Raw genomic sequence first — 11157 nt, 5'->3', positions numbered from 1 at the left:
CTGAACCTACAAGAAATAATCAATAAGCTATCATGACAGAAAAGCCTTACAATCCCATTCACAAATCAAGATTTAATTAGAATTTTTAGTGCACAATTCTTAAAAATTTAAGTCCCACAGTAACTAGAAGCAAGAAGCATACAGCACTGATCTAGAAGTCTTTTGCGTTGAGCCATTACACCCTTGGCCAGTGCCCTGAACTTGCCCGCAGCAGAACTTTTAGAAGCCTCCCTTTAGATGTATATTTAAGCTTGGGGAGAGATGGTATTGCTTGAGCAATACATAATTACAAGTTTAAGAGGTCCTCTGCTGCTTCACTCCTATCCTGAATCCTTTGACTGACCAGGTTTCTCTAACCAGAGAGGTGAATTGGTCTTGCTTGGGCAGATGACGATTTTTGTTCTCTTTGTCAAGGCAAAGTAGCTGATCTTGACAATGAATTTAAAAAGTTCTGAAGACATTCTAAGCATGTGACTAGATCTTCTGTTACAGAACCCTCTGAAGGTGCCTTACTGAAAGGAAGAAAGAATCCTTAACCTACCAAGGACAGGCGTATGATAAGGGCTATGGCATTTCTGGACAAGGGGGAAAAAAATCCTTAGACACTGTACTGCCAGTGGTTGCTATAATAGAAAAAGAACTTATAGCTCACTTATCTTCGAAGATCTGATTCACTGACTTTGGAGAAGGCAAAATGTTACAAGCAGTTGTGGAAGAAAAAAAAAAAATTATTAAATAGAAAGTATCATAACCTTATGCTTCACATACTACCAAAATGCCTTTGTATAGCCATTGGAACTCTCTCTGTCATGAATATATATACAATGATCTGGAAAGCGACAGATTCTGACAAATTGAAGATGACGGGAAGGTCAAGGGTCAATTATTAGTAGAAATAATTACACTTAATCTTCTAGAGACCATTAAACTGAAACACAAACTAAGACAGATTGCTGAATGGACCAGCCTTATATTATATCAGCTCTTAAGAAGTATAGAGGTCCTAAGGCGATACAACATGGAAAGGATTTCCTGAAGACAGAAATGAGATAGATAGTGCAGGGTCATATTCAAAGCTTCAGTGCTGTGGATGGAGCTGGAGGAAAGGAACCACTCTGAACTGAGGAGAATCCCTATACTTCCCACCCAGGTACTGTACTTGGACACATAGAAGCCGTATACTAATACGGCGGTAGCTGGGATGTACACTGGAGGTAAAACAGGACAAAAAATTAAGTTGTTACAGTAATATTTTTAGTATATATGCTATAAACACTTAAAATACCAGAAGAGGGGAGACCTCAGAGGATAATGAAAAGTACACTCTACCTTTCCAGATGTGAAGCTATCACAGGAGGGAAGGGAAGTCTAAGTTGTTCAGAGGTACAATTACAGTGCTGTTCAAAATTCTTTTTTCTTCTAATTTTTGCTCATTTAAACAGATTGTTCCAAACAAGTAGATTTTGGCAGGTCAAGACATGAGAACGCTAAGCTTGCACTTCACAGGCATTCAGAAATTCAAGACTTCTACAAGAAATCTGTTGTAACAATTAAGAAGTTGGTATTTTGAGGGTTTGTTATTTTTTGTATCACGTTGTACTTAACTTCTCTAACAAGGACCTTGCATTGAGGCTAGTATCCCTTCCTCAGAAGTATTTTTATCAAGAGGACTTGAATGGGCAAGATCATCTGAGTAACGACCTAAGTGTCTTTGTTTTGCAAGACTAGCTCGAAGAGAAAAGCTGGCCTGTTGAAGCCTTGTTGAAGGATTCAAGTGAAAATCCAGACCAATTAATATACAGAAATCATTGCTATAAAGTAATCCCCAATTATATTCATGTCTAATGCATGCATTCTGCCCAACATCAACACCAGATCAGTGCCTTTAGAACTCTGCTTTCTTAGCAAAGAGGTGCTATGTCAAATACAATTCATTCATCCCCAAAACACATACAGTTACAAAGATGAAGTCACGGTTTATCTTCCCAAAGAACACAGTGAAACATCTGGGTGGAAAGTGATCACCTATCCCAACAACCGACTACTGCAGCAAGCAGAAACTAAGACTGGTCAGAAAGAACAGCACTGCTTAACCAGTGCTTAATCTTCTTCCCTCACTGCCTCACAGACAGGGTCTTGCAAGGCCTCCAGCCTTACAGTGGAGACAGTATCACCTCTAACTGGCTGTTCAGCAAAGCCCCTAGACTGCTGACACTGAGGAATTACACACAGCGTAGCTCATGACATCAAATGCATGATGATGACAGATTTAAGTAGGTAAGAACCACTGATTTGCAAGCTGTTTTGAAGGTCCAACACCCAGAAAAAAGCTCAAAGGCAAACTGGTGTAGTAGCTTGCGCACACAAACACACCTTTTCATTTTGAATAAAATCACCATGGCTGCTTGAAATTCATCACTGTAGCTCTAACACTCTTCAGTCTCACTGTTCCCACTTACTGTTTGGTTTCTCTTATACATCATAGATATGAAAGAAGATGTGTATAAAGTCTATTGGTAATGAAATTTAATTGAACATGAAGACTAAAAAAAGCCCACTCTACAAAAAATTTTAAGCAATCAAAAAGTAATAGGCTTTGTGCCTTCACTACAACTTCTGAAATACAGTACTGAAGTTTAAAAAATTTATTATAGTATAAACATATAAATAAATGAAGTTTATAAACAAACTCCTTTTTAATTTCACTTCTTAAAATACTATGGATTTTACATGAGTGACTAAAAACAGAAAGTGCAGCCAGTTTGAGGAAGTTAAGCTCACAAACCAAGAAAGTTTACTTCGCTTTTGAACGACAGGGCTTTTATCCAAATAAAGACCTGGAAGTAAGGCAGGCTGCATTTCTCCCATAGACACCCATTAGAAAATGATTACTGCAGTGGTATACAGGAGCAGGTGAGTGTAAGAAATTGTATAGACTAACATCTTATTTATTTGACATTTCCTAAAAAAAATGCTGCAAAAATCTTGGCTGATCCCCTGTTCTCCCTTACACAGAAGTCCTTCTCTCCAACAACCCTTCCACTTACTGCCAAACTGGATTTAATGCTCTTTAACTGAAGGAGATGACAAATTTTGCAATCCATTTCTCTGACAACATGTAACTGACTATTGTCTTATTTTCATTCATAAAATCGTCTTTTTCTTTCATTGATCAAGAAAAAGAACATTTCTAATAGCCTCTTAATCCTATGTGGTCAGTTGGAGTGATGAAGTATTCCTCAGTACTAAGCTGACTAAGGAACGTCACCCATTTGCCTTCACTTCTGTACACAGTACCTGCTGATACATCCTTGCACTGCAATTCTCTTTAAATTCATTTTACCGAGTTATTAATACCATCAGCAGGGAAGGTTGGGGGTTTGTTTCTTTAGGTGACTAACATATATAATCCAGTGAAGTGTCATGTTGATAATATTCTTACCTCAAGTACATACTTCTCTAGAGATCTGATGTTTTCCAGAGCCTCGGGATCCTGATGGATAACTACTACTTCTTTCAAAGGATACTGGGGAGAAGAAAGGAAAAAAAGAAACTTGTGTCATTCCAACTGAAAATAAAGAACCTCAGAAATTATTATTTATCATTTGAAGTAGTATTGTTTGCTATTCCAAACTTAATTGCTCAGTTTTCCCAGGCTTATCCCACAGTTACAAAGCTAATGCACATTCCTGAGGTACTGTTAAGAGACATGAAGAGTTCTAACCTTTACTGGAATGGTTTTTCTGTCTCTGATTACTCGTCCAAGCTCAATAACAGACTGCAAACAAGAAACGGCACTTTCAATTTTTTTGTCGATGAGATCCTCCCTAGATTAAAAAGGAAACATTATATTTCTTCTTTTTCATTGTATCTGTTTAAACAGATTGAAAACATTTTACACCCTGCTCTGAAATTTCAGGAGACTCAATTATGCCCTGTTGGCGCAACTCGAAAAATAAACTGATTTTTCTTCTCTCTCTTTGTGGACAAGATGATGAAGAAATAACTTGCAGAAAACAAAAACCAGAGCTATTTTTGAATCATCTTTTGTTAACACCTCTCACAAGATGGAGATGAGGGATTGAGTCATGCTACTTTTTGTATTAGTATCCAATAAAAAAAAGATTTACATTAATAATATTACAAGAAGATGCAAAAAGGTATAAATAGGATATTTTAAAAGACAATGAAATACCTATAATACAACCAACCCACTGGATTTCAATTTATAATCTTTTCCAGGAATTCTAGATAATTTAGCTTGATCTTTTAGACAGACTTGTCATCTTTCCTGGCTTTACCGTTTTTCCTGGCTTCGTCATTTTAACACCCTTCCATTTTGAGGCAAGGCAAGGCAGGGTTGGGTTGGGGGGACTTTTGCCTTTTTTAGGGGGTTGTGTTGTTTTGGCTTTTTCAGTAAGATGACATTCACATCTTGTTTCAAATGCACTAGCAGCCAACAGTTCTGAAAGTGTTGTTTTCTTGATTTCTGAAGTAGCTGCATAAATTGAGCAGCTCCTTTAAAACCACAGAAGTGTCATATCACAAACAGAGACACTAGTTCAAAAGACAGCTGTGAACAAAATGAACAAAGTTCCTTGATGCAATATAAGTAACAAAATGAACAACTCGGTGAAATGTACCATGCATCCAAGGACTGTCCACAAAACCAGAACTGGTAAGGCAAAGCTTAAATCTGAAATAACCCCACCTTCTGCACTAGGGCTTTGACTGATATATTACTACTCAATTTGAAGCTTTTGTTCTTCCAAAAGCCTGTCTCTCCAGGATGGTCCTCCAAAAATTTGGAAACACATCAAAGGTTCATATATTATCATGTGGCAGTATTTCAATATTTCTTGCCATTACTTAACAACATTATGGAGTCACAAAACAAGAATAGTCTTCACAGATTCCACGCACATCCAGAAAGTTTTATGCAATCAATCTGTTCAGACACTAAGCAACCAATAATACCTCAGTGGGTTTTAGAACACAAGTATTGCGTCAAATTCAACTGTGAAATTGGCCAAGTCCCTTAGCTTTATTTGTACATGCCCACCATACAGTTAAAGTAGCATTTTCGGTAACTACATAAAAAAATGTCTTTTATTATTAACGGACAATGTTGTCCCATGCAGTCATCAAAAAAATATTGAAAGCAAAATGCAAAGACGTGCTTCGCAATTCAAGGTAAAGTCTAAAAATTCCACAACAATTTAATCCCAAACCCATGTCTTTTTATCCGACAGAGAACAACGAGTACGTAGGGAAACCAGTAAATCACATGAACTAGTAGCAGACAAAAATTCAGACAAAGCACCAGAGAAAGAGGCAAGCCATGCAAACCACTCAGTGCATCATATGTTTGCATAACGCAGCAGCAAGTCAACACCGACAGGCATAAAAAGTGACTAAGTCATTTTAAACAATCATGCTAAGCCCATGTCTGAACTGAGTTCCTGCAAATAGCTCACTATCCCTCCACTACTCCGTTCTACAGGAGCTCACCAGTCCTGATAGCTCACTGATGAGTTCTGCTTTCTTTGATCACATATTTTTTACAGCATTTACCCAGGGAACAGGAAATCAGCACCATCAGTCTGTCAATCTCAAACTCCCTGCAGCAATAACTCTCACTATTAAAGCTATCAGAAAGAACACACACCTTCCTCAAAGGATGTAGTATCCATAAAGAAAACACCATTATTGGAAGGTTTACACTCTTAAACTGGCATGTAAAGTATCAAGGTCAGCTCCCTTGTCTTTCAGGGTTTTCAAACTGAGCTGCAATGCAAAAAGCAACGTTTGCTTCTCTTAGGTTCAGTGACTACCAGCAGACTGCAATGCAGGCACTAACTTAATTCACTAACATAGCACCAATGCACTAATGAGCAACTGATGACTGCAATACTAACGTCTTCCTCGGCTGGATAAAAAAGACCCAAAACCAACCCAAACAAAAAACCCAAACCAAAACAACTTCAGTTGTCAAGTTCTGCCTGGGTTAATACTATGGATAACCCACAGTATGTCCAGTACAATCAATCAATGCGGACCCAAACCTTTGAGACACACTGCACTTAAAAAAAACTCTCACCCATCAGCATTCAAAGGCACGATCTGTCTGGAAAGCCTTCTCTCATATGAGGTATCCTCTTACAAGGAAGTGGCATCTCTGGTCTGAATTCTTGATCTGAAGCCAAAAGAACTCAACTCTGATGGCTCTATACATGGTCCATACAAAACAATACTTCCAACTCACACGGGATCTAGCATCAGCACTCACTAGGAAAGGCCTAAAGACAGGGGGATGCACACGTTCTTGCAAATGTACGGCCCACGGAAAAGTTTTGTAATTCTTGTGGGTCCTTCATAGGTAGGCTTCTAGTCAGCACGCTTTCAAGAGTAAAAAGGATATTCTTGACCAACCATAAGAAAAAAAAAATGAGTTGAGAACATACATTCCTCCTAATTGTTTTCCTTTGTACCTACAATCCTTTAACCTAGAACAAGTCTACTTCCTAAATATGGAGGAAAGAGAGAATTCTCAGCTAACATTGGGAGTGGGGTGTGAGGTGTACTGCTAGTGAAATGTTCTCCTGCAAAGAGACTAACATTAATCAGAGCTTAATCAAAACTTAAACATTTTTTGCTGATACAAAAAAATGTGTTAACTATCATCCTAAAATTCCCTGAAGCAAAGGAATGTTCACATTAATACGCCAGCTTGCTTTCTTGTTACACAAAACAGTTTCTAACACAAGTAAGTGAAGGAGCACTGTTCTGTGAAAAGCAATTAGAAAACCCACCAAAATCAACAACCAAAAAAACCCCAGAACAATCAACCAAAACTCCATTCTGCCACATAACAGCTGTCTCTTACCTCACTTGGGGAAGCATGAGGTAGTGGATGCTTTCAGTATTCTTTTCCTGAACTGAGTTTGGATCAATAAGTGTCTTCAAATTCTGGTACATCAGCTCAGTGATAAATGGAGTATATGGTGCCTGTAATGCAGCGTTCAATAATAATCTTCTCTTTATTGTTTGTACATTATGAATCAGTAATACTTATGAATTACATAAGCACAGTTCAGCAAAAACAATGCTTACACAGTGTCTTCAATGCAGAACTGTGACATTACTAAAAACGCAAACTGAAATAAATGATGAAATTGCTCCTATTTATTCACCTCCTTCCTGATATTTACGGATTACTTTTGGGCACCACATAAGAAATCATGTCTCTTCATCAGTCAGGCAGTACTTGCCTTCTTCGTGGGGCAGATAAGCAAATGAAAGGGGAGGGTAGAAAATCAACTGAACTACACAAACCAGTAGCAATATGTTTTTTCTCCTCATGTGTTCAGTCTGTGTTTCAGTCAGCCTAGTCACAAAGATGCACACTTTCAGATTAACTACATTAAAATGTCAAATAGTTATAGTGGGCTGTAATTCTCTTACCATAAGTCTGCACATGGAGAACAAGACACTAAACAAGGTTTCCAAAGCCATAATGCAGTCTTCAGTCCCATTCTCGCCCTATTTGAAGAATTCACCAAGAAAAAAAAACAACTGCAGTTTTAGGATCAGTAAGTGCACTTTGATAAACTTCACAAAATTCCTATGTTTGCAATAAAGTGGTTTTCCAAACTATATTCATTTTGCTCAGCCCCGATCAGCAAATGAAACAGAATTAGTGGGCATTCTGTCTGGTTTTCCTCATAAAACAAAGAGAAGAAAACAAATATTAACTTTTTATTCCTCCTATCAGGTACACACTGTGTAATTTAAAATGCAGCATAACATTTTGTGTAACACTGTGAAGCTGCTCTGCATTGACTTAACAGACTACTAGGATTTTGTTTACAGTAAGAGATTGCAGATAATTACCTTTAGTCTTCTGCGATTCATTCTAACATACCAGTTGGTCAGAATATCAACAAACTTCACTAATCGAGGGACTACCGTGTACAGCCTGTAAGCTAGAAGGAAAAATATTTACCGTAATTAATATTTGACCTCTGCATCAAGCTCCTCACTTAAAGAAACACATTATCATTTGTAGCTCTGGTGTTAGACATAAAGCTTGAGCAGAAGTACGTATGTTAGTAAGATCAAAAAAGTTATTAGATACGCTATTGTGTGAAAACTGTATTTTGAAATTGCATGTCATCAACTCTCATGTTTCAGGACAAACGTCCACCACCAAATTGCTTCCCTAATCCTACACAAACACACGTTATGGAAGCCTTATGCTTTTATCTGACTCGTAAAGAGGATAGTGGATAAGAGACTATTAATCGCAAAGGATTTTGCAAATCCTAGATTTGCACATGCTTTAAATACAGCCAAGTCACTAGAAGTTTAACAGAAATTACTGTAGATTTAAATAGTAACATTTTATTAATTACTGCCAATATTTTCTCTTTTGTTCACCAGATTTAAAATGAAACACCTCTTTCAATCAATTCTCCCCGAATTAGTCACAATTTTTCATTTTTTCTCTAAGTAACATGGTAGGCTAAAAGAATGTAAAGTAACTGCAAGCCTGACGAGGTAAGAAGATAAACATAGCTGTATTTTTAAGTTCTGTGTAACTTAAAAGCGTGGAGGATTGCCAACAAGAAAAAGAAGGTCATCACAAGCATCGCTACGCAACTGGGAAAACAAATTTCAGCTGTTCACGAGAGAGGGATCTTAAATAGTAGATGGAGCTTAAACAGGACTCACTTTTCTAAGGAAAACTTTGTATATAACTTCTTTAAAAGCAAGGAGCTTTTTGATCTCTATTCTGAATTGCTTTCATTAATCAAGCAGTTAGAGAATAAAGCAGATCTTTGCTTGAGAAGTTCCACCACACTTCTCATTGCATTTTCTAAAATAGAAGTGTCTTTAAAGGCAGAGTACCGGTATTTAAACCTAAAAAGGAAATGCTCAGGTTTATGCCATGGTGGGGAAGATGTTATTTATGTGGGACTTTGTACTCCTAAAAGATTCCCAGCTCTCTTCAACATATGCGTTCTCTCATTAGGATACGCATTAACAACTAAAAACATCAAAAAAGCCAGGGGACAGTATATCTTCAACAAGATATTCAAGATAGCCTGGAAACATGCATTTCTCCCTTCAATAGCTGTAATCCCAGTTCATAAACCAAATCGTGAAGTCTTACTTTTTCATGACTCAAGAAAAAGGCATGCATGGACATGAAAATGTGCACACACATATGCACAGATACTTTTCCTTCAATTTCAGTCATCAGGAGAAAAGTTGTTTCGCAAAATAATTTCTTGTACTGGGCACTTCAGTAGGAAAAAAAGCATAACTAAGCATACTGGTTTTTAATCCAGAATTTTACCTCCCCCTTAAAACACACAAAGGATTGTTCGCCCTAGTACTTTCTGTAATATCTTCCCAATATTTTAATTACATGCTCCATTTATCAAAGGGCTCAAATTCCAGAAGTTTCGATCATAAATGGTGAGGTTTGGTGGAGGAACTATACTGCTATTCAATAGGTAATAACTCATTTGGATAAGTGTCTTATTATTGAAGTGAAGCAAAGTTCACTATAGCAGCTGCTCCTGAAGAGGTTACTGGCACACATCTTCCTAACTGGCAGCACTTCCAAAGAGAACATGTCTGCAGGTCCAGTTTTGAGCACATTAAACCAGAGGGAACATGCAACAGCAAAAACCCTCTTACAAACACACATGTGTTTCAACACACTCAACTTTTGTCAATTTTTCATGATTAATTGAAATTATGCTGCTTTCTGAGACATGCTCCCTGAGCCAGGATTAGCAGAGATTAGGCCTTTCTGAAGTTCTTCTGCACTCCCTAAAGCATCCCAAAGTTGCAGTGGGCACAGGTAGGGCCCACTTCCCACTCAGTCTATGAGGGACTCACAGTGACTCCATTTAGGCTGAACTGACAGGGACTCCATTTAGGCTGAAATACTGCTGGCTATTCAAGCTACAAGCAGAAACTGGGGCAGAATTATCATAAGTTTCGCTTAATGGAAACATTTTTCTAGAGGCAGGCAGTTGGTGTAAAATTTAGCTCTGCTATGAAACACACTTGATTAAATGGAAGAGGCTAAGTTCAATTGCAACATTTTTCTGGTTAGTGGCGTCTCCTTGCCATTTAGAGTTTCAGGCCTGTGTGTTCTTACACTCAATCACACACAGAGTTGCAGGAACAGCATGTTACAGTGCAGACTGTGCCATTTCTTTGACAGATAGTGACCAAATATCACCTCAGCACCACTGCCCTCGCTATGTTTTTGGATGACAGAGGCAGAAATTTTTTTTTTTTTTAAACACATCTTGCAGAGTTGAATGGCATTAGTTGCTGAACATTTATTTTTGCTCACATCATGCCACATCTACAACAGTTTCTGCATTAGTTCTTTATTATTATTTCCTGGGTTCTAAAATGACACCTGTGTAGTGTATTTATCTTCTATATCTAGCATTTGAGGTTATCAGTCCCTGGCCTCTTCCTGACATTTTTCCTACTTCAAGTCTTGTGAAGCAGAAAATCTCAAAAAAAAATTCTTAAACTTGTTTTTTTAGAAAAGATTAGCACAAGAGTATCATGTCACAGTACACAAATTTACTGCATCTCATTAATGTCTGACTGAATCCAGAGTTTATGCAGAAAAAGAAATTGAAAAATCGTGTTCATTAATCACTTCCAAATGTGATGTGTCACTCATTTGATGTTATCTTCATCTGACACAAGACAAGAGCAACACTACAGTCTTTACAGGGGAATTTTCCAACAGGAATTTTATTCTCCTGCTTGGAAAGATCTTCTTGCTTTGTGAAGATGTCACCAAACATATCCCTTCTTATCAGCTTCATCCTCTTCTTGGAAATCCAGAGCAGAGAATGAGTTTCTATCCCCTGCTCATCTTCCTGCCAATACTATTTCTGCTTGAACCATGCACTAATCCAAGATGCCAGGTACACATTCACAAATTACTTTTCCACTGTCCCTCAAAGTATTTTCCTCTTAACATGCAGCATGTAAATTTGCAAAGGCTCCACATATTTCTGTTTGTTGACATGAAACTCAACACATATCACCATCAAATTTCTAGGACAAAACTTCTAGGAGGAAGCCATGTTTTCATGAACAACAGAAAGC

The 11157-nt window shown here is 37.7% G+C and overlaps 1 protein-coding gene across 1 annotated transcript in view; it reads right to left on the bottom strand.

Annotated features, from left to right (window-relative positions):
• IARS (isoleucyl-tRNA synthetase) overlaps window positions 1–11157 on the bottom strand; it is a gene marked incomplete at its 3' end in the record, with an annotated part of 90621 nt that overhangs the window by 11985 nt on the left and 67479 nt on the right. Inside the window, exons 21-25 of the mRNA XM_010135728.1 lie at window positions 7894–7985; window positions 7465–7542; window positions 6887–7008; window positions 3725–3827; window positions 3443–3526 (exon numbers count right to left, since the gene is read on the bottom strand). Of these exons, the coding sequence (XP_010134030.1) occupies window positions 3443–3526; window positions 3725–3827; window positions 6887–7008; window positions 7465–7542; window positions 7894–7985 (479 nt within the window). The remainder of the gene's footprint in view (window positions 1–3442; window positions 3527–3724; window positions 3828–6886; window positions 7009–7464; window positions 7543–7893; window positions 7986–11157) is intronic.

This window comes from Buceros rhinoceros, unplaced genomic scaffold (genome assembly GCF_000710305.1).
Source record: "Buceros rhinoceros silvestris isolate BGI_N320 unplaced genomic scaffold, ASM71030v1 scaffold41334, whole genome shotgun sequence".
Taxonomy (NCBI): Eukaryota; Metazoa; Chordata; class Aves; order Bucerotiformes; family Bucerotidae; genus Buceros; species Buceros rhinoceros.
The sequence above is the reverse complement of the archived record's forward strand: the minus strand, read 5'-3'. Positions and strand labels throughout refer to the sequence as shown.